Consider the following 25120-nt stretch of genomic DNA (forward strand, 5'->3'; position numbering starts at 1 on the left):
GATTCAAGTTACACACTATGATGAGTAATAAAAGAAATTATCCTCACCTGTTCGCGGCGCTCAAGCACACTGTAAACACGATCAAGGGATCATTGTGAGAGTGCTTGCATAGAACACAGTGCAGTGGTGTATTGCAACTCTTCAGTTAAACTGTCTTCCTCATGGCTCAACAGAGTAAAGAATCTTTTGAGCCCTGGATTAGTGTGTGTGGTTGTGATATATACTGGGAAATATCATAGAATAAGTCATGCAATGTTTTTTTTTCCTGCTGGAACAATTTGGCACCAGTCCATGAAGTTGTAAGTATTTTCCTAATTTTGTTCTTAAGAAGATTCTAAGGTTGACACTGATCTTAAACAGCAAAAATATTGACTACTTCATGATGTAAACTCACAGATGGAGGCTATAGAGATAACTGTTAATATATGGGCAACTTGGGCCATAAAAATTAGCATTCAAGAACAGCACTAAATTGCTGAACAGCAAAGCAACATTGCGTGCAAGGCCACACAAAAATAAACAGTTTAAAATTGGTTGAGCTACTATGTTTTTCCAGCATGTCATTCCAAATCTGCAAAACAAGTATTAGATGGCATATTGTTGTCATGAAAGGTGACGGGGAGAGCTCAATCGGTGCTGGCCTCTACCACAAAAGTTTTTTGGGTCTGCTGTCTCAAGTTTCAAAGGCTCCTCGAGTTGGGGACATCGATTCATTCAGTTGGGGTAAGTTAAAACAAACAAATATAGGGCCTTTTTTTTCAGTTGAGTGAACATGCCACTATTTAGGATCTTAATAAATCAGGCCCCAGTTGTCTGTACGAAACTGGCATCACCCTTATTTTGTGTATTTTATACATCAAGCTGAATTCCTGTGCAATTCCAGAGCTTGCATAAGAATAAAGGAAATGTAGGCTGAAGGTTTGCCACACTATTACATAATGGCACATGGCTTTTAAATGAACAGTTTCTTATAAGAGGATGTGTGCTAAAGTAACCCTCTAGGCTACGACGATAGAGCTGCTGAATTTTGGCACCAACACGAAGTGTATGTGTGTGCTGGTTTAACCTTTAAAGGGGGACTAAACACAGGCAGTTTCTTTGCACCTTTTTTTGTATGTGCCCCCTATTGTTCTTAAGATGAATATCCTATTGTGTTTGTGGAATAAAAATGTATCTGATTAATCCTTTCATTTTATCCAGATCACGGGGCTACTCTTTTGGCTAATACAGCCTTCTGCGTCATGGGACCAAACCCAGACAACATGTACCATTTTTGCCCATCTTTCCCTTTTTTTTAGGATTTATTAGAATAAGAAATATTGTTTCACATTTCAAATGGCCGTGTTTGATGTAAAGCATACATTCACCTACATTGACAAGTCACATTAACACCAGTCACTCAAAACACTGGGACATTTGGTCTTTTAACTTTCTACATTACATGGGGGAGCTGCGGCTCGGCCCCCTTGAGGACACTGCCAGGACAATCGAGGGCACCTCTGACATCCATTTTTTTTTTTTTTTTTTTTTTCATTGATTTTCATATTATGTATTACTTGTGCACTCTCTGCATCCATTACAACCTGGTGATCCTGAAAGGGGGATCCTTCCATCTGTGGTCCCTTCTCAAGGTTTCTCATTTTCCCCTGGCAGGGTTTTTTTGAGTTTTTCCTTGCCCTTTTGGGAGCTTATGATCAGGGGATGTTTTGAGAATAATTGTCAATTTTGGCTATGTGAAGCCCTTTGAGACTGTTTGTGATTCAGGGCTATACAAATAAACTTGACTTGACTTGACTTGATTAGTGTAGAAAGAGAGGTGGTATCCTGTCAATCGCATGGCACATGTAGACAAACAAATATTCACACCCACATTAACACCTTCACAGTTTAGAGTCTTCAATGAAGCTATATATGCATGTTTTTGGAATGTGGGACGAAGCCGGTGAAGCCCAAAAAAAATCAATGGTCCACATGACCTAAGCCACGCTATTTGAAACCCAAAGCTCCAAACTGTTTCATAGTATTTTCAGAAAGAGATAGTTTTTAAGTTGTAGATAATGGATACTGATGTCCCAAGTTGTGCTTGCGAGAAGTCACATAATTTATACCGAGTAGGCAAAGTAATCATGCAATTTGTGTTCCTCACGCACCATCCCAGAGTCTTGTGACACAAGGAATGGTGTTTAAAGCCTCAGACCTCCAACAAGTCTAGAAGGTGTGTAAATATAGAGTTGTCATTTTAAAAAACGATGAAATGCGTTAGTGTACATGTAGACATCCATCCTTCAATGTACTTGGGGTAAATGTACTTAGGTATACTTAAATTTAAACTTAAAACCATGCGTGTGTGCTTGTCCTGGTACAAGTGTATGTTTGAGTGTATTGTTGACACCCTGGCATGTTTGTCTCCCTCCTTTTAGGCCAGCGCAGAGTGATGACGAGACAAGGAAACCCGGATCCTGTTTCAGGGTGGATGGGGCTATAAGAGGGTGAAGTGCACTCTGGAGCAAACATGCTAAACGAGTCTAAGGAAGTCGTGAGTCTTTCCGACGGCGGAGGATGGTGAAAGAGTAGATAAGATTGGTCCAACCGAATACCACTTGGAGTCATGATAGCCGCTCGGAGCAGCGGAGGCGGGGGACACCAGCCTCCCCCAATACACCGGGAACACTCTGTGAGCTCTGCCGGTGGGACAAAAGGTCACGGTAACTCCACCGAGGTCAAGTGCAACGCCTACTCTGGACGACAGGGGGCGCCTCATCAAAACAGAGCAGCGGTGCTTAGAGAGATGGAGAGCAACTGGTACCTGAAAATGTTTGGACTGCGCAAAGAGGAAACGATCACTCATAAGACGGGTATGCCCTACAGGTGAGAACCTACAATACACATTCCATACTGTAAGAAAAAAGAATGGGTGGAATATCTGATAGGCTACACACATACACACAAATCTGAATAAGACAAGGGAGACAAGTATGTGTGTGCGTGTGTATGTGTGTGCGTGCGTGTGCGTGTGTGCGTGTGCGTGTGTGTGTGTCTGTGTGTGGAGCATGTTTGAGATGACAACACACAACAATTACATAACTGTGACTCCTCCTCTAAACCTAGTGTCCAAAAGTGATATTATAAACTTTGGTCCACTTCAATCATTCTGACTGGCAAGTTAAAAAAAAAAAATGCTGTTTTTGTCTAGTGTTTTTGTTTTTGTAAGAAAAAGAAGCTAGGTGAACAATTGGCTTCGTTCAATAAGTTTTCCTGGGTCATTTTTATTGTGAGTTGAACACACGCTTCAGCTTGCTTCCTAATTGGCTATCATGTTCCGTTTCACTTCCCAATTAAAAAGTCTGTAGCTCAGCCAAACTTGGCCTTGACCACACACAGAAGGATTTGCGTTTGCAAATATAGAACAGGGTTAACAGTTACGAATAGCAGTTCTAACTGTTTTCTGAACAGGGTGGGGAGAAAAAAAACCTTGACACACCCCATAACCACAGGAGAGTAGCTCAAGATCATCTTTTTGAGACATTCAGTAATCGGTCCTTTACGGGCTTATTTAGAAAAGCTGAATTTTTGTCTGATTGTTCCTCACTTTAACTGATAGAGTGCCAAAGTATTTTGGGGCAAGGCTGTCAGGCTGGCCTATCATTTCATTTGTGAGTGTTGTGTGTCGCCAAAGTCTAACCCGACTTAAGGATTGTGTCACCTGATCTCGCTCTGTTGCTAATAGGCAGCATTCGTCCTGCTGCATTTGACCGTGTTGATGTTGCTTAACACCATGGCGACAAAACATATTGAGGTGGCGGAAGCGTGGGATTGGTTACCAGTGGTGACGTCGATTCAGAGATGCTGATCACAACCTCAACTAATGAAATTCAGAATATAATAGTCATTATCTCATGTCTTTGTTTTCTCACGTGTAGATAATGTGGGTCCCTTCCCTTCTTCCCACACTCTGTTTTTTGTTGCAAACTCTTAATCGCTTTGTGCCCCTTAGCAATCATCTAAGCTTAAAACCCCACATTCATTTTTGTCTCCAATGGCCTTCCCTCTTTCATAGTTCTCTACTAATTTTGGCTCTGTTCACTAACTCATTTAGAAAAAAACTGAGATATAAAAAAAAACTTAAAGATGCAATAAAAAATCTCTTTTGGCACATTTTATATTTTCAAAAGAAGAAGGAGGAAATCTATCTACCACTTAGCATTTAAATATATATATTTCAAATTTTATGTCTATATTAGTATCTTAGGTTGTTCAAGGCTATCTTAGCCGACTTTGTCTGAAAGTCAATCGCAATCAGGGCACTTATAACGACAGCAACCATTCCCACTCACATTTACACTGTCACTGAGTGGGAATTGGATGTTGCACATAAATCAGCAAAGTGAAACATTACACCAAGAGGGACATTTTTGGAAGTGTGTTTCTTTCTTTAAAACGTTGATGTCATATTGAAAGCAGTGCTTCAAATTCCTCCATCAATCCTACTTAGCCAATTCCAACTGACATTGAGTGAATGGAGGAGTGTATTTAGTCATTTACGGGCCCAAGGCAAACCCAATCACGTGGCAAGCACATCCTACGTGTACTATAAAGATTTTGAAAATGAATCTTTATGAGTGTGAGTTTGAAAAAATGCTCCAATTTCCTATGCTAAAACAATCCTGTTATGAAAAATTTTCCTAATGTCACTGTCCAATTCATATCTTCTGCATCCTTTTTGATTGACACTGCCAGTCGTGCTACTGTACAAAAGGCAATGTGGTGTCACCATGAAAAGGTTGAAACCTTTGCACTGCTTGCGGTCCTGTTGCTTTCTTGTCTTCCGCGCTCCACTGGGAAAACCCTAGGAAAACCTTATCAAGGAGGGACGGCGTAGCAATCCAAATTATTCCCATTAACTGAATATATATTAAAAAACTAGGGCAGAATATAACCACAGATTTCCCAGGGATCTTTATATGAGCTAAAAATAGCTTTTGTGCCTTGTCCCCCAGTGTCAAGAGCAATTTATGCCAGTTCAATTCTACACATAAATGTATGCTGTACCCGACCGTTTAATTTTTGGGGTGAAATTCTTTCAGATTATATTTTGTGCACATACATGTAATCTAAATTAAATTTGTTCACAATTATAGCAGAGTAATAAGTTGTCAGTTTTCCATTCTTTTTTACTCACAAGTTGTTTTAATATTTTTTTTAATTAACGGTGAATTTATAGTTCGCGGCTGAAAAAAGATGTAGAAATGGTCTGAACAAGGGTTTACTTTGGGTGAGTGAAAAAATAACTTTGCAAACATCAGTAATGTTTGGATAGCTTTTAGTTTAAGTGTTAAACATATGATCCCTACCGTGCTCTTCAGCATCATGCGGGTTTAGATCTTCAGTGATAATAACGTTGGGCTTTAGTCAGAAATGTAGGCCACCACATTGGTTTTAAATAGGAGCAGGACAGCCCCTAAGGGCTGGAAACTGATCACTGGCTTAATTATTGCTGCCATAAAGCCGGCTGAAATAAAAAGAGCGTTCTCATTTAAGTTCACTATATACTAAGATGATTTCACACTGAGGAATCGAGTACATAGCGTGGAACATACAGTAGCTTTAGACACAGCTAAATACCATAATATTTAAAAAAAAAAGAATCATTTTCCCTCTTGTGTTACCACTCAGCTTAGTTGCTCTTTATCAAAAATATGCATGATACTGTATGAGTTTCATGGTTGTATTGGGAATGAGTGTGTGTAGGTGGTGGGGCACAGAATAAAAGCTTAATTAGTCTCATGGAGCATGAATCTGATGTAGAAATAAAAATAAAAGGATATAGTTATGATTCAGTTCAATTTGATTACAGAATAAGACATATTGAGGATGGGGAGTGGGAAGTTTTGGGTTTCCCTGCGACCCGACCCTGGATAAGTGGTAGAAAATGGATGGATGTTATAAGAAAAGTGATATTCAACAGAAACCATAGAAAGTTCACACAGTGAACAAATTAAGCCCCCAAGTCATTGCATATTACCCAAGTGCCTTTTATTTCTATTCACTACCATTTATTCATTTAAATAGATATGACAATGAGCGAAAGGTAACAGGCCATTTTCCCCCACAGCCCCATCTTCTGGGTCTTTTGTGACTCTGTCCCACTTGCTGCAAACACAAAATTACCACTGGTGTCTATTCTTACAACTGTAAACACAGTCAGTCACGTTGCATAGGCTCAGCTGACATTATTTCTGCCAGGCAGGATCAATTTTTCCACTCTTCTTACTGGACAATCGACACAGCTGCCCCTTTGTTAGGCTTGAAACCACTGAGTGACTGAGATTGTGTTTAAGGTATAATCTTTATATGTGAGGAAAACCATCACATTTTATTTAATTATTTTCCTGGGCTTACCTTTGCATCACAGAAGCAAATACACATTTTTAAAAAAGTTTTATTACATACGTTTTCAAGGTCTGTCATACAGACACACTGCTACAAGTTGTCAGAGTACAGTTTTTATAACAATATTGTCCCCTCAATATTGTGTAACATTCAACCATGAATGTCAAAACCCTTGGCAACAAAAGTGAGTACACAGACTGCTCCTATTTTTCCCTCCCAGGGTCGTTATTTTATTTTATTTTATTTTAATTGATCAAAAATCAGTCAAGTCTTTTACTCAAGGAGATGACACAACCTCAATTAAATATGTTTTTAGTGTTTTTCAGTACCGGTATTTGATCTTTAAAATCTATTTTGACTGGCAACATTCTCGTGCTTCCCCCCCCCCCCCCCCCCCCCAGCCCCCCTTGCTAAAATGATTATGACAAGAATCTGCAAAACAGCAATTACAATTTAGAATTCCACATTTGACATTGCGTGTCTGAAACCAAATCTCATTTGCAAGAATGACACTTGTCCCAAGTCGTGTAATCCTCTGGGGAACCAGACATTATTTCATTGTCTATTCCAAATAAGAGGTCAGAGGTGTGAGACTCCATGTTGTGCAAGCGTCTGTTAGTGTGCATGTGTGAGACAGTGAGAGAGAGAGAGTGAGGGGGGGGGGGGGGGGGAGAGATAAACAGAGCAGAATAGAGGCTTCCCCCATGATATTTTGTGGTTCACTTCATTACAAAAACATTGCCGCCAGACAGTGTGCAAATGCGCTGAACATTCTGATGGCGGCAAATGTGCTTGTCTGTATGTGTTATCGTAGTGTACTTTGTTTAGGAAGAGGAGAGATGTGAATCTTTGCTAAAAAAAAAAAATTAAAAAAATAAAAATAAGAAAAAGAAAACAGGTGTAGATGAAAGCATTACTTTGGATTGGGGGTGAATATGTGTAAATAATAATAATAATAACACCTTCAAGATGGCACATTCCAGATGAGGAAGCTGAAAATGGGTGGAGGAAATGCTGGAGGAGAGTCAAGGGAGGAGATCAGGAGTAAGTGACAGGGAGGGAATACTGGGACACAAAAGGGGGATGATGGAGGAAGCGAGGGTGGGTGAGAGGATGAGAGGAAGTAGGAGAGAAAAGGGGTAAAAGGATAGCGAGAGAGATAGAAAGAAAGAAACAAACTAGAGTGAGAGTGAAAAGGGGAGGGAAGGAGTGAGGGAGGAAGGGAGGGTGGAAAAAATGTCCCAGATTCCCAGACCGTTTAATAGGGAGCAAAAGCAAAGTGTGCTTCTAATGCAGACTGGCTGTGCAGGGGGCAAAGTGACAGTGTGTGTGTGTGTGAGTGTGTGTAAAGTGTTGGGCGTGAAAGAGAGCACAGAGAGATAGAGTGCATCTATGTGTTGCTCTCTTCATCTGCATGTGCATATTGAACACATGTGACAGCCCTCTTGGAGGGGCACATGTGACTATTAGCAGCTTCATTATGGACTTTTTCCACATAAACTGGAATTTCTGGCATTTCTTCCTTTGATTTTTTTTTTCCCAAACAAGAGGATTAATCTATGTGGGAATACATCCAAAGACACATCACTCACTTTGCTTTGAGCATTACTCACATGCCCACCATCGTGTGGGCGGTGGGCCTACCTGGATTATCCCCAGCGTGCGTGTTAGTGGGACCTGCTCACAGCAAACTTGGCTGAAGGATCAAGTGAGAAGATGTATCTGTACAAAGCAACTTGCCCGGATATCCCCAACCCCAAGCAGAAGGCTTCCAGAAGGCAGAGCACGGTCCAGCAGGCCCAAGGCCTCGGTCAGGGGAGGCCGGTGGGTCAGACGTGTGCGGGATCGGGCCAGCGAGCATGCATGCCTCTCATGCTGTGGAGCGCCAACAAACCGCACAATACCAGAGAGCTCAAAAAGCTGGAGGAGTTTCTTAACTTCCACTCGCTGTCGCTGCGCGACTCCATTAAGAGCCAGACGGGCATGGCGTACAGGTAAACCCCTGTGCGTGTGTTTATGTGTGTGCGTGTGTGTGCAGAACCCTTAAAATGTACAGTTGCTATTTCTGAAACTCAAAAACTCATCACGGTTGCAACAGATGGTTGTCTCCTTCCGTTGGTGAATCCAAAGTGTATTCGCTTATTTATTTGCATTGATACTTCCACCTCAGTGGTTGCATTTGTTAATGTTGAGAGTAGTTGACATTGTTTTGTAATGACAAGGGAATCGGTAGTGTGGAGTTTCACTACGGGGGGATGAATGGATTAATGATGAATGGACAATAGCAGTTCTTCCACTAAACCAATCTATAGTCCCATATGTCTATTTTAAATAGAGATTTTTGATTATGCAACGATCACAGCACCACAAGGAATATTGATTGATCCTCATATAGAACCCAGAATGAACCGTCCAAAAGTCCAAGTTGTTTTTCTTTTTTTTAAATGTTGGAAAATGTATGCTTCATTCTTTTGAAGGAAGATGTAGCTTGTCTTAAACATGTAACTTGTCTTCAGTGTTTCAGTTGAGTACTCACTGTCTTAACAAATTATACAAGATGCATACTGTAGTGCCGCATGCAAATGAGCAAATTATGGTCATTGTCTGTGAATGGAACATCTGGACATACTAGAAGAAATTGCATTGCATTTTTTCTCTTTTTTTAAAAATCTAAATCTACCTTATAAAAATGTAATTTTCAATACAAATATGATACTCTTATATGGGTTAAATGTCTCTGACATGCTAATTAACTGAGGTAACATAATTAAACACAGATCTAAATATGATGCAGCAGTGCAAAGTGCATCCACAACAATTAAAAACATTGTCAGATTAATAACTGTGACAGTGTCAATTCAAACAGAATATCTTTGTAAAAGCAAAATATTTGATCCAGCTCTTGTTTGTGGTCTATGAAAGTGCACATGTGGCTAGATTCTTGACTGTATCTTTTGAATAATAGCATTTATATTTCAACCTATTTAAAGTATAAAGCTGCCTGGAATTAAGAGTTCCGTACACCATAAAACCATGAACACTTAACCAATATGTACTGTAAAAAATATAGCAACAGTTGATTGAACAACACAATAGTGGAAGGAGAGTGGCGCTGATAAGGCAGTTGCAATTGACAATTGACATAAATTCGAAATGAAAGATGAAAAATAAACCATGAATATGACTTGGGAGCACAAAAGACACCAGCTTCTTCTTACATCCAATCATCATGAAGCAAATAATCTATGGCGAGGAGCCCTATCAACTGTTTCTGTCCTTAATTCTCCCAACATATTTGAACAACTATCAATGAAGGCAAAAATAACTTGACCTTAACATAATCCATTGTTGTGTTGGTGCAAAACAAATGAGAATCTGAAACCGCAAAGCCCTCCAATCGCTGCGCTGGCAAGGTGTATTCCTTTTGGCTCGACCTGGCTTTAGGAGCTCATATGGCCGTGCGCCGTTAGCACGTCGCCCTGGGATCGTGGCATACGTGCGTTCAGGAGTGTGTACGGCATATGTGTTGGAAAGCTTATGTTCAATTCCTTGTACTTATGTATGTATCACAAAGCAGCTGCATTCCCCAAAGGCTTGTTTGTAATTCACAGAAACTTTGCGGAACCAGAGTGGATGTTGATCTATTCGCGTTCATAATTATATATATATATATATATATATATATATCCATCCATCCATTTTCTGAACCGCTTAGTCCCCACGGGGGTCGCGGGCGTGCTGGAGCCTATCCCAGCCGTCATCGGGCAGTAGGCGGGGGACACCCTGAACCGGTTGCCAGCCAATCGCAGGGCACACAGAGACAAAGAACCATTCGCACTCGCACTCACACCTAGGGACAATTTGGAGTAATCAATCGGCCTACCAAGCATGTTTTTGGGATGTGGGAGGAAACCGGAGTGCCCGGAGAAAACCCACGCAGGCTCGGGGAGAACATGCAAACTACGCACAGGGAGGGCCTGAGGTGGAATCGAACCCGCACCCTCCTAACTGTGAGGCGGACGTGCTACCCAGTGCGCCACCGAGCCACCCTATATATATATATATATATATATATATATATATATATATATATATATATATATATATATATATTCTTATTCTTATTTGCATATATATAGTATATCTATCTATCTATCTATCTATCTATCTATCTATCTATCTATCTATCTATCTATCTATCTATCTATCTATCTATCTATCTATCTATCTATCTATCTATCTATCTATCTATCTATCTATCTATCTATCTATCTATCTATCTATCTATCTATCTATCTATCTATCTATCTATCTATCTATCTATCTATCTATCTATCTATCTATCTATCTATCTATATATATATATATATAGCGAGAGCATCAATTCCCGAATTCCTCCAAAAGTTCATAAAACTTGCAGTATGAAGTTTAACAAGCGGTCCCAACAATACATAAAGAAAACGAGAAGATCAGAAGATCCGACTCTTTTGTTAGAGGTTCCACCATAGTTTTCTTTTAATTTTATACATATGTGTCAATTATTTCTATACATAAACAGGTCAATTGCAAGGTGATGATTTTACGCAATCAAGTGCCACTCAGTATTCTGGGTTACTTTGTGTCGCTGTTATAGGAGTGACCAAAAAGGGATGTAAATTAATTAAACAGCTGCATAAAGATAGTACATCCGCTTTTAACCAAAATGCTAATAGATGCTCAAATTAATGCCTGCAGCTTAACATTTAATCATGCCAAATTAAAGTGGACACCAATTCAATCAAGTTGCTGACATGGCTTGATCACGCGCATGATATTATTGGAAAAAGGAGCCTCGTGTTAGTAAGGGCCGTGACATTGAGGGGATATTTAGACCTCTGGGGTGCACTAGGTGACATTAGAAAGCATATGTTGTGTGTACATGGATGTGTGTGTGTGTGTGTGTGTGTGTGTGTGTGTGTGTGTGTGTGTGTGTGGTGACAATCTGGATGGTTGTCAATCCATCAGATTAAATGAACTGTGCTGACAGAGCAGAGTGTGAAGGTGACAGCATTAGTGTCATTTCAGTGGGTCTGTCTCTTTGCTACTACTTTGCTTTCTGTCTTCTGTCATTTAAGTATTTATAACTCAGTTCACAAGTTGTAAATTAACAAGGAACCTTTTCCAGTTGGATTAGCCTTTCCACCTAAGTGGGACAAAGTAAAGATGATGTTTTAGCATGAGTCAGACTTGCCATTGAATTGAGCAAAGAAGAAAAACACTTTTTGTCATACATGACGGGAAGGTGTAACATAATAATTATTTCTCACACTCTAAAGATACAAATAAATAAATTAATTTGTGTAGTGTAAAGTGTATTGAAGTGTCTAAAAAAATGTGAATGTCTGGCTGGTACTTGATCCAAGAAGAGCCTTTGAAATATTTGGATCTCGAGCTGTACTTTTCCTAATCTCTTTTTTGACGAGTCTAAGAGGGGCCAGTGCCAATATAACCCCTCACTCAAATTTAGTATAGGCCTAGTCAAGGCTCCTCACATTATAGAAATTTTTCTTTAATTGAGACTAATTTAAGAACCTTTTGTTGTTGTATTAGCTTTGTTTCTAAGTAGGTTTATCTTTGCATTACAGTACACACCCCATTTTCAGTTTCACATGGTACGTCCTAAGAGTCTATGATCTAAAATCTATCCATCTTCCATATTGCTTGTCCTCATTTGAGTGGCGCAAAACAAAGGAAAACAAAAGAAAAAAAAGAAAACAAAAGTAAAACAAAAGAAAACAAAAGAAGACAAAAGAAAAGAAAACAAAAAACACGTGCCTTCAATTAACTTACCATATGGAACGTGCCATCTCGTTTGATTGCAGTGATTTCCTACAGGGCAGTTTTGTCCAGGCTTGTTTCATAAGTCATTTTCTTTTGAATAATTCTGTTACCATCGTTCAAAGGTAATTTCAGATTTGCATTGGTAAATTTGATTGATTATGATTATTATAATCATTATTTTTTTTCCATCGACAGAGTGGTATCAACAGTTTTGCCTTTGGGGGTACATTACATTAGTCAGTGGAACCTGTCAGGATGAACACGGTTCATCCTTGGACAATAGTCATGTTTTAATTTGTTTACATGAAAACCTAAAAGTTGTGCAATTTCAGAGCTGTATTTTTGATCAGTTCCCCGTTCCCAATTTCAGTGCAATTGAAATAAGCAGCACAATGAGTTATTGGTTAATATGTTTGCCTCATGAGTTTGAATGTGTCATGCTGTCTAATGTCAGCAAAGCTATAGGCTCCATCTCTCCTGCGACTTGAATGAGAAGAGTGCAGTATAAAAACTAAATGAATGGGTGGAATTAAGGTGTCACTAGCTCAGTCTTTCTCTCCCGGCAGAGATGTATAAAGTAATTACTAATAGATGTTATTGAAAGGGCAGAATCTTTTAGTGGTTGCCTGAGGATAACATCTTGCTGCCCGACACTGCCCTGAGCAAGGATGGCATTGTGCCTAAGTAAAACTTGCACACATACATTCTTTAATTGAAATGCTTCAGCTGCTTCAAGGTGACACTGTATCCTGCAGATTTTGGCAAATGACACCTACAGGCTGTAGCTCCCTGCCAAAAAGCGCACATAAGATCAATATAGTAAGGGAAGATGTCTCATTTTGAGTGATAGAGCAGAACATAATTGGTGCCATTAAGAAGGAGGGAAATGGAGAAGAATATGTGGGTGCACATGCTCACTGGGATGCTCAAGTATCTACAAAGCAGATTGACAGGGCTGCTTATTGCGAGACTTGCCGTTAGAGGGAGCCGTGGTCTTGCGATATGCTATTGATGCCTGAGTGTGTGCTTGTGTGTGCATGAGCAGAAGAGTGTCAGATTGAACAGCAGTTTCTGTGGACACTTTCACTTCCTATGATTAATTTTAAAGGTGGATCTAAAATTAACACTGTGACAAATACAAGCTCTACTGTTACTGCACAGACATCACCTTAAACAGTATTGTATATTTCCCAGCAGTGCTTTGTCAGTGCTCGTATTGATTGCCAGTCATCTAATGTCAACTCCTGATGATGCATGGGATCGGTCTTCTGGTGTTGTGTGTTTGCTCGGAGAAGAGGAATTGTTTGAAAATGAAATTCTTAAAGGATGCCGGTGTGCTTTGCTGGAGTGTGACCAATCGTAGATTGAAGGAAGATCTTTCAAGTCACAATTCAAGAGAAAATAAAAATATCCTTCCAGAATACATTTCTGCTCCCTGTAGCTGGTGTGGCTATTTCACCCGTAAGGAAAATTTTGGTTTTAAGTAATCGTCCCCATATTGCTCTGCCTGTTTCCTCCTTTTTTCTGCATCTTTCCCTTTTGAACTTTCCATTATATGGCCATGCATTACATTGAATGGGTCACTGTGTAGCCTTACACGGATACAAAGGTAAGACTTGTATCAGCACTTTAGTTCTGTCTTTCCAGACTGCAGTAAAAAAAGAGCCTGTGTGTGTGTGTGTGTGTGTGTGTGTGCGCGTGTGTGTGTATGTGTGTATGCGTGCGTGCGTGTGTGTGTGTGCAATTGGATTGGATTGCTCTATGTTACACTATTATAACTTGTAAGCAAAAGCTACAATGTTTTCCCTTCTGGCCTATTTGAAGAAGAGAGCGACGAATCACCTCAACAAACCGCCTATATATACGATCCTACAGATATTGTACAGACATAATATCGCAGCATTCACACACCGTGACGGCACTTTGGTGCAGCATTGCAGTGTGGATGCAGCAATTTGGGACTGCTCACTACAGTCCTCCAAAAGCAAAGTAAAATGTAAAATGTCAGAAAACAAACTTGAAACTGCTTCCCAAGACGATCCTTGAATATATCTTCCATTTTCAAACAATGAGTCACCAACCACGTAACCTTCCTGTTTTTGTTAATTTTTAACATTTATTAATCAATGATCTGCATCAACACAAAATAGACATTATGATATAATTTTCATGATCTGTTGGCCTGTAAAGGGTTTATACATTGTCGTCACATTTTCAGTTTGACCCCAGATTGTTTTAGCCGTATAAAATACACACAAAATACAAAATAATAATAAACAAAAACAAAGTAACTTTTAAACAAACTTTTTTTTTTTACATTTAAATGTCATATTGACCCAAGTGTTTAAAAAAAGGTTAGTAAATTTTAAACAGGAAGTCAAATAAAAAATCTTTATACGCCTCAATCTGGCCAAACACATACTGATTAATATTACATTTGTGGAATATAAATTAAGCAGGAAACTCCATCCATTTTATCCATTTCAATGATGCGGACAATGCAAGTCAGTCAGGCGACAGATGCAATCCAATGTTCCCCTGAACATCCCCGTCAATGACGGAAATTCCCTTTCTGTGTTCAACCACGGCACAAATCCCCGTGCACATCCCGGTGTTTAAAATCAGATACATCCAAGCGCCTTCATCGTCATTTCTAGGTGCTGACTTCTTCCCCTCGCGCTTGTTGATAATTAACAGAGCCAATGTCAAGCACCTGTAATTGATATGAGAGCTCTCCTTCACACTCACTTTATAGCCTCCCATCAACTTGGCGTGGGTTTTATTTTCTGCTCTTCCATGATTGAACTAATTCTACTGGAGCCAAATCTCAACAGATTCAGCTTCCGGTTCATTGAAACTTCCTTGGACACTGGAACAGAAGCATTTTTTTGTTCTGCCGGTCCCCACTCCCTAAAATTACCATGCAATATATTTATACCTATCCACAAATTTTATTTTTTCTGAAAAACAAAACACAACTCACCCTACAGTTCTCACTAAGTCATGTTTAACCAACACGTCACAATGGACAGGGATTGGACAAGAAAATAATATTTCTATGCCATAAGGGTGCATCCCAAAATGCCGAGTTACGGGCCTACCAGTGCACAGTCTTGAAAAATACCAAAATAAAGAAAATTCTACCTATGAGCAGTTAGATTGAGATTTGCACTAGATTTGCACTTAGAATGAAATTAAGGGCCATGGAGTTGAAAAAAAAAAGTTACCTTGAGCGTTACAAAAGTAAATGGTACCAATTAACTGAAATGGCACAAATTCTCTGAAGGGAACAAGAAATATTAAATTGCAAAACGCGGTACGGTATTGTATTGAAAGCACACATCTCTGAATTCAAATATGCGCATATGTACTGTAAAATCCCAGAAAAAAGTAATTGCTTAAAAACTCTATTATGTAGGCGGATCGCAACAATAAGCCAATTGTTAACATAGATGATGATCCAGTATTTTATTAATTGTGTGTTTGAGATGAATGTGGATCAAGCATTTCAAATGTGTTCATTTATTTATTATTCATTATTTTAGTACTTACCTTTTTACCTTTGCTGCTAGAGTCCATGTGTGTGTGAGTGTGTGTGTTATGCAACACTGCATGACAACTATAAAAGTTGTTCAGCAGAAAAGTCTTAAGATTTAAAAAGTGACGTAAAAAACGATTAAAGCCAAACGGGGTTTCTGCCATCTGGCAAAAATGTACTTGCCAGTGCGTGATTTTATTCGCTATGAATTTTCTGCTCTGTTGAAGAGAACTGCTACTGTATACTTGCGCACTCGCACACACACACAGACAGACAGACACACACACACGCACGCACGCACGCACGCACGCACGCACGCACACACACACACACACACACACACACACACACGCACACACACGCACACACACACACACACTTCCATACTGTTTCCATAGCAATGCTATTAGCGAGATGATACCTTTCAGTGGTTGTTGCCACTCTTCAGCGTCGAGTGTCCATATCTGAAGAGTCTTAAACTGTAACGTGGGAGTACATCCTCATTAGGCTGCATTGTCCAAATTGGATAAGAACTATTATGGCAAGCATTTAGTCATAAATGACACAAGTTGACCTTTTTTAAAAGTTGTCTTCATCTTCGTTTCTCTGCCCACACAAGTCTAGTTTACTGCAGGAATCAATTCATTGAATGCGTTCCTAGTATTATCGTCATCTTTAATATATTTTTAAAAGCATCCCTGTACTGTGGTAGAATGTAGAGCAAAATATTTTTGCATCTGAAACAGAACTATCTTGATCACTATATAAAAGCATTTTACTACCAATTTGGATGGATGAAATAAGTTTATGAAAATAAAGTATTGCATATACTGTAGATAATTTTATTTATTGTTATCTTCTTAAGGGGACTGTTCAAGCTATTGAACATATACGTAAACATATGGCAGATTATAGGCCTGGCCTCGTTTCCCTATTTTTTAATTACCGTGAGAAATCATTAACATGGTCAGTGTCTTCACATTAATTATTTATAATAACATATAACAGTAGTATTATTAAAATTAATGTGAGGAAATTAGTTATTTCAGAAGTGAGTATCAAACTGGTAGCGCACCTCATTAGCCCAAAAGTAACTGGGAGATTTAAATAGATTTGTGGGCCCTGATTTGCCTCAAAGCTATGTTTGAATAAACCGTCGGCTGTTTTTTAATTTATTCAGGATGTGTGACGAGACACTATTTTTAATTCAAGAAATTCTCTATTTCTGTTAGGGAGCAATGTGGTTCAATTTTAAAGGTTAATGTCAATATAAAGTACAGGATGCTTTTTTTTGCTGTAGTTTTTCTTTCCTTAACACGAGTCATTGGTCAACCACTCAAGATTAAAAACTTCAATTTCATGGTGAGGTGTACAATTTTTTCCTAGCTTTTTTCATCTTTCTTTCCACTCGAGAGTGTCTTACAGCACCTGCACTTTATTTTTCATTACCTTGCTCTCTCCTCCTATAGTATTTATTAACTTTTCAATTTGTTGCCTCTATATGAAATGAAGCACAATTACAGTCTATTAAACCCAATTATGCAGCTCAGTGAAGAGTCACCGTACAATTTACTCACTGTACTCTGGCTGACTAACATACTGAGTGGGTAGATGGTGCTGAAAATGGGTGAGGCTCACTACAGACACATGGGATCATAGCCTCATAGCTTCCTAAAGCCAGGACCCATCACAGGCTTGTTATAACTTTGGCATCCACGCCACACAGCGTCTTGGCTGTCACGCTTCAAATCGTCCATGATTAAATCTAAATGCGTGTCATCATTTACATACCTTTGAGCTAGCCAGGATGCATGCCCTACTAATAATAGATTATTGCAGAGGTGATACAGTCATATACGAAGAAGGAACATTCATTCCAAGAGTCTGCTCCATATTCATACTTTGACATGCTGATTACATGACATAGCTGCATTAATGACATGATTATGAAAAGTGGATTTGAACTGCAGAGGCGTAATTTCTACACGCATCAAGGCGATTTCTTTTTTTTATTCTTGACTGTTGTTGAGTGACCCTCATGATGATAAAGCGGTTCGGAAGATGAATAAATGAATGAAGATGATGACATTGGGTGAGTTTAAATACTTAGAGCAGTGGTTCTTAACCTTGTTGGAAGTACCGAACCCCACCAGTTTTATATGTGCATTCACCGAACCCCTCTTTAATGAAAAATAAAATAATTTCTTTCAAATTCAAGACATAGATGTTTTTTACTGGTGCACAAAATGAACCGTCCATGAACGTCACCTTGTTCAAAGAACAAAACGATTTCTTGTTCAAAGAGCAAATTGACTTCTGCTGTTGCCTTTGCGAGACCAGTTCAGATATCCGTCATCACCAATTTACACGATAAATCAAGTGTGTTCCGACCTCCGCAGTGGAGGCTCTGCCGAACCCCTGAGACAGACTCACCGAACCCCTAGGGTTCGATCGAATCCAGGTTAAGAACCACTGACTTAGAGATTGGTAATGCAAATAATGTCAGTGTCACAAATTGTCAAAGAAAACAAGTAACCCATGGGGCATTCATATCAACAGCTTTGATCCAGTCATCTTCAAATGCAGCCTCTGAAGGAAGCAACCCTTGAACAATTTATGCATTGGGCAAAATTTAATTCCAAATGCTTTTCACTTGAAGCATTACAGCAGTGTCCACTCTGAATGCCAAAATCCCCCTCACCCATACAGCTGCCACAACCGCTTCAGTCCATAGCTCAGTGTGAGAACAGTTCAGCCCTTTGGGCAGTTTGCGGTCACATGACACACGGCTGATGTTGCCCTGTCTGCTTGTGTCATAAGACGAAACTGAGAAAAGGCATAATACTCACCAAACTATATGGGTACCTCCCCTCCCCTCCCCTCCTTTTCCACAACTTGCAAAATTCTAGAATTTACTTAGCACTTGGAGGATTTAAAAATCATACTTTTGAAGCAATATACAAAACTAATAGATATGACGGTTAGGTTGAAGTGGAACAGCATAACCCTCTCATTGACATTGTGAATTGTATTTACATGAACTGTTTCAGTAGCAATAATGTCGTCAATGACTCCTGCAGAAAAAAAAAAGAGGTTTTGAGGGTAATGAGTACAGCAGAGTGGAATAATTCTCAGTAAGTCGTGTCATTGGACAATGGCCTTATACTGCAGTGTGTGTCGTGTGTGCTAGTTTTGCGGAGTTATAAAGCAGCCTGACCTCAATGTGTTGCTGTTTTGCTTTGTTAGCTTTGTATTTTACACACTCCAGCACAGTGAGTCGGTCTGCATCCACACACCACTCAGCACTTTTCTGCTTCTCATTTCTGGGGGTGCGGGAGGAACATAATCGAAGTGGACTAGAGAATAAAGTATGATGGGCTTTAGTGGAATGTATGTAGATGCTTGGGTATCCATACTAAATAGAAGCGATGGATTTAATCTATCTACTGTATATGTGATTTTTTTTTAAGCAGTACTTGCCGAAGTAGCTCCTCTGAGATACAAATGACAAGACAAGGCTGAAACAAGACAAAATCAATTATCTCCTTTCTATTTAAATCAAATATTGCAGATCCAAACAATGGGATTTTATCCCCATTATACATTCATTCATGCAATTGTAAATCCAGAGACTGAAAATAAAAAATACCAAGATATGACACAACATACGCCTTGCAGTACACCCCGCTCCCTCCTTTCTTTTCCATTTTTTAATTTAAAGCTTGCCATTATCTGCCTTCACTCAACATTCTCTATTGTACTTTATTTCCTTACTGCTTGCTTGATTCACACAAAATTGCAAAACAGCTTCTAAATAACCACATGATTGGCTGATTCACCTGTTAAAAAAAATACAATTTCATTTTACTGCCTGCCGCTCTTTGCCCACAAGAAAAAAAGGAATGTGGTTATTAAAAAAAAAAAAAACTCCGCTACATCTCAGTCATTACATGATGGCACAATTAGTTGTGATTCACCTCAGCTCGATTTGCCAGTTGCTTGAAGTCATTTTCTCTCTTCACATTTTGAAAATCCAACATGTTCCCTATTTCAAACCTCCAACTCTTGCCAGTTCACTTTGATTCGTGGCTACCTGTGGGAGTTCTATGTAGAGCATGTATGAGGGGATCGAGAGAGGAAATGATGTTTGCACTGGATTCTCCAGTCAAATTCTGGCTTGTGCAACATTTAAGTGATTTTTTTTTTTCAAGCATTGGATGATGCAGTCCTTTTTTGCTCCACTTCAAAAGACAGTGCCCACAGTGCTCTTTGTACTTGGAAAACATTCAAAGAGAGCAGGGACAGGCAGCAAATTAAAGTGACTACTCAGGGAAAAAGAATAAAAATGGACAAATAGAAACAGAAATAGAATGTGAGTGATTGTTCAAAGCTGTGGGGCAGCTGAGGAAAGTGTCACGAGTGAGACAGGTGCACAGCGAGCTGAAGAGGAAAGAGAGGAGTGGGAGGCGCGCTGTAACGCAAACCTTTTGTCGATGGAGCTGCTGAGGAAAAACAAGAACCAGAGGAAGCACTGCAAGTGCAACATCCGACCTAGCTGCAGGTTTGGGGGACAGCGGGAAGTCTGTTTGAAGATCCTGAGTCAGAAACCGGAAGAAGTGGAAGTGAGTTGGTAAAGTGCTGATGACACCTATGAAACCGTGCACCCTGGTGGGACCTCAGCACGACTCCCCCACCCCCATCTTGTTCCCTCCTTCCACTCTGACCCTCTCCCATTCACCCTCCTCCTCTCTCACACACCATCACGCGCTCCAGAGTGAGAGCTGCACGAGCGCAGCATCTCTGCCTCTCTCTCTCTCTCTCTCTCTCTCTCCCTCTCCCACTCTCTTGCTTCCATCGCTCCCTCCAGCTCCTCCGATTGACATTCTGCAGCTGGAAGCGGCATTAGAGGCACCAGACTGGTGAAGAGAAAGTCCACCGAGTGGATAACTTGCAGATTGCACAGTAAGCAAATAAGAAATGCCAAGTTTTCGAGGCTGACCTTTTCGTTTCTTTTCCTTCTTCAAAGAAAGGCTTATTAGGAGAGTGTTAGAAAAGAGCTTTATGTTGCTTCATCGAGCAAGCTGATGCACATGGAGACGCAGAAAACGAAGACTCCATCTGTTTCCTGCAAAACTTAAGCCTGAACATACAGACTTTTCAAAAGAAGACAGGATTGAAGAGAGTCTGATCTCCCCCACCGCTGAGCCCCAGTCATGCAGGTGTCCATCGCCTGCACGGACCACAACCTGAAGCGGGGCAATGGCGACCACAGCAAGCAGAGCGCCACCAGCCCCAGTGTGGTCAACCAAGCCAGGGCCAAGTTCCGCACGGTGGCCATCATCGCTCGCAGCTTTGGCTCCTTCACTCCACGGCACATTTCACTCAAGGAGTCCACCGGGAAACACACGGGCATGAAGTACAGGTGTGTCTTTACCCACCTGCAAATATTTGATGTTCCATTATTGTTTGATGTTACCGAATGATGAAATAATTTGTACCCTGCAAAAGGCGAATTTATCCTTATCATTCCATAATTAACTAAAGGAAAGCAAAGCAGTATGGGCTCACTATTTGGCCAGGTCACTTAGCTGTTATTATCAACAGCTATATAACATTTTTATTGACAAAAAGGAAACGTTGGTAACTTTGAGTATGGTATTTGACAGATATTTTCAAATGCAACATTGGTTTCAACCACAATGTGAGGAGACTTCAGTGAGGAAGCTTCTCATGTCAAACATGACAAGACTTGTGAATACAAGTTGCCCAGATTGATACGTGATGGTTCTCATTAGGAAGCAACTTTTTTTTCTCTTTCCTTCCGCCTCTCACCTCATTTTTTGTCTTTCCTCGCCAACACTCTAATGTTCCACCTGCTTTCAAGCACCATGAATGGAAAAGAGCTCATAGGCTTCTACTTCTCTCCCACGCGAGAAAAACACACCCTCATGCCTTTTTACTGTGCTTGGATGACACAGATCTGCAGCGTGGGCAGAACGTCTGAATCCGATTTGACCTCTGCCAACTTGTGTGTTTGACTTTCTCGGTCTCCAGCTGAGAATCCTGTGTAGAATGCCACTTGCATATTCTTATGCTCTTTGCAGTGTATTTGTGTGGGGGTGTGACAGATTGCAGATGGAAAGTGATGTTATTAAGGGATTTTATAATTGATGGTGGCGATCAATGCAAGTCTTTACTAAGACAGGGAAGGTACAGCGAAAATATTGAGATTTGCAGCACATGCCATTGTCCGTCCATTAGTTTTGTTTTTCTCTCTCTCTCTCTCTGGTGTACGGATGAGAATCATGCAAAATTCAAGTTCTATAAGTGATAGCTTTGGAATGCGGGTCATTTTAAGAACACTGTCCATTTCTTTTAGAACCCTACTCACTTACTTAATGTATTGAGAATATGTAAGCCAAGTTAGCTGTGGTGCAGCTGGGCCAGTAATGAGAGCTTTGAGACAGGTTAGCATTCTATGGGTTTGGTCAAACTTTCTTAAATTGAAAAAAAATGCGAGAAGCAAGACAAGACATTTTATTCTTTCATGGTGGGTCAGACATTGAAAGACATTTATATGGCTACAAATAATTAATTGATCGTCACAGAGAATCTGAAACTACTGCATTGAGTGGCTCACGTCTCTCAACATGGATGTGGGTGACAGATGGGTGCATGATGCTTTTTGGCAGAAAGTGACGAGAGGTTGTATCGAACAGTCAGCTTTGTCAACAAATATGATTGACGAGTATTCTTATACCTGCCAATGTTGAAGATGTTTCAGATCACACTCAGATTTGTTTTCTTAAATATGAAATCAGATGACTCTCCAAAAAGATGCATAAATGTGCATGTGTCTTTGTAGTAGACAATAACTACGCGCTGTACTTCTAATTGGGTTTAGCATATCATTGCAACACAAGCTAAGGTAAATAAATAAATGCTGTCTACGATTTTAAAACCTAAAAGGAATTCATGACCTCACGCTGAGACCTTTCTTTTAAGGGCCTTTCTATTTGCAAAATATTTAATTGTACAGACTTTGTATTTACTTGTCTCGCTACAGGTCAATCTAAGTGGTGGTTAGGTCACTTACTCACACTGCTGTTTTTTTCCCTTTCCTTTTCCTTGCCAAGGGTAACTCAGGGGTTCGCAAAACAAATAGTTTTATTTTTTTCCAAAGCGCCAAAATTCTACAAAAAATGCAGATAAAGGTTCTGTGTACTAACAAGGATCAGGTGGAAATATGAAAAAAAAAAAATCCCAGAAAAATCATAAAATACCCAACAGTCATTAATCTGTCTCGTTACCTGGGATTCCAAGCATATCGTTCACTCGCTCGCTTAGCTACATTTCAATCATTACCCTCCATTGCCATCATGGTAACTTTGCCATAAGCATGTTAAATTATGAGGAAGACTGTACATTGTTTTACATTGATCAGTGTGCATTCTTTCATTTTGCTGCTTTAAAGAAAGCTGTTTGTCAGTTATCCTTTTTGAATTTTCTACAATTTGAACCGTAACTCATTTGCAAAGGAGACTTCAGGAGTAGTATGTTGGATAACATCAGTTTGGTTATTTGATTTTGTGCGACTTACGTACCTGTGGGCCATGTAAGCGGTGTTGTTTGAACACCCCCTTTGCTCTTTTAATGCTATTTCAAGGATTTCTGTTCAATAATAAATCACCTTCAGAGCCGTTTTCCCCTTTCTACTACAACCAAAAGCATGTTCAAAGGGGCAGTCATCTGACAAGGCCTCGCTTGGAATAAGTGCGCTTTTCCTCCCAGTCCAGTGAGTAAACAGCGTAGCGGCAAGATGCTATTTAACAAGGTGCACTATAACTTTATGGGATTGATTGTTACACAATCCATCTGACAGCAATCAGACAATGCCTGGAGGAGGTGTATCCTGGTAAACACATATTGTGACTGCTGCAGATGGCTTTAATTCCGTGGTGGCAATGAAAACACTTAAGATGGGAATTACAGAGTAACAATACAATATTATTAATGTTTGGCCAATACCAATGGTTGAATAAACGCAGCCAGTGTGAATCCCAGTATAGAACTGGACTCATCTCCACTCATGTCACAACAACCAGCACTTTCTAACGTTCGCAGTTCTTCGGAAAAGAAGAAATGAAGGCAAAAAAAATGTAAACAAAATAAAATTCATATTGTTTTTAACTTTAACACAATTTCAGCATGATATCAAAGAATAAACTAAACTATAAAACAATCACAGCTGAAAGTATGTTTTTATACAGTCAAATGGGTAGTCCCATAATTTTCTCTCATCATTTGTACATGTTCTACTCAGGATCTTCACATCCTGTCCATTTTGCAGCGAAGCCTTAATGACACTTCCTCTGCTATGATATTTGCACTGCATAGTAATGCAAAAGGCCACATTAGTGATGCATGTAAATGAGTTAGTGCTTGATATCATTAGCGAAGCAATTGAGCAGCGATGAAAAAGTTGATGGAACCTCATGGACCTTTTCGGCCATATTCTAATATGGGTGACATAATTCGTAAAACCACACAACTAACCAAAGCTCTCTTGTTGCCAAGAAAATCCTATCCTTTACTTTTTTTGTTCTATCATTCACATTGATAGATAAATATTTGCAGTAGTATTTCTGGTTGTATTCATGTCCTTGTGAGTAACTAGACATTAATGTCAGACAAGAGGTCAAAAGAGATGGATGCAATGTGATATGAAGCATCAAATGAGTCATAAATTGCATGCTTCTTTGAAAACTCCGCATCAAGACATCAGAAAGCTAAAATAAAGAGCATCAAAACGAAAAAGCCTTTGAAAAGATGTTAATGATGTGTTTGTGTATTGGTTTCTAGGCTACATTACAGAAAAAGTGACTGGGTGTGTATGCATGTGAAGGCCATGTAATTGACTTTCTGTCTCCATGGAGATGCAAATGACAGAAAAAACTGTGAGCGGGAGGCTTTCTGTTATGTGGGTTTTTCTCACGTGTGTTTGCGTGTCTTAGCAGCGTTTTTACGGTTGTGTTTGTAGTTGTGAGGTTAAGTCTATACAAATGTGGTGTGAAAAAACAAAACAAAACGAGCTGGTAGGAATTCGTTATTTTGTTCTCAGCCGAGCGAGGGGACTGTGTCATCGTTTAGAAGCTGTTTTTGTGCATCCACAAACACATGCACGGGCTAATGGCACAACTTAAATGAAAAGGAAATAGAAAAGTGTGCGATTGTAAAGTACGTGTGGCATTAGATCCAGTGAGTGAAACAAGATGAGAGGAAGTGATTGAGAGCTGATAGATATATTCCATCATACCGTATGCCAGGGACCCCACGCCCTCAGGAAATTGTCAAATCCCACCAAGATTGATT

The 25120-nt window shown here is 39.8% G+C and overlaps 1 protein-coding gene across 4 annotated transcripts in view; it reads left to right on the top strand.

Moving 5' to 3' along the window:
- Positions 1 to 108: 108 nt before the first annotated feature.
- kcnab1a (potassium voltage-gated channel subfamily A regulatory beta subunit 1a) overlaps positions 109 to 25120 on the top strand; it is a 49057-nt gene continuing 24045 nt past the window's right edge. Inside the window, exons 1-3 of one of the 4 annotated variants that reach the window (XM_049725497.2) lie at positions 109 to 299; positions 613 to 723; positions 2421 to 2868. In XM_049725497.2, coding sequence (XP_049581454.1) covers positions 2609 to 2868 — 260 coding nt within the window. In that variant the 5' untranslated portion in view covers positions 109 to 299; positions 613 to 723; positions 2421 to 2608. Of the gene's footprint in view, positions 300 to 612; positions 724 to 2420; positions 2869 to 7609; positions 8385 to 20550; positions 21171 to 25120 lie in introns of those variants that run through there. The other 3 variants (XM_049725498.2, XM_049725496.2, XM_049725499.2) reach the window with 3 other exon arrangements.

This window comes from Syngnathus scovelli, chromosome 7 (assembly GCF_024217435.2).
Source record: "Syngnathus scovelli strain Florida chromosome 7, RoL_Ssco_1.2, whole genome shotgun sequence".
Taxonomy (NCBI): domain Eukaryota; kingdom Metazoa; phylum Chordata; class Actinopteri; order Syngnathiformes; family Syngnathidae; genus Syngnathus; species Syngnathus scovelli.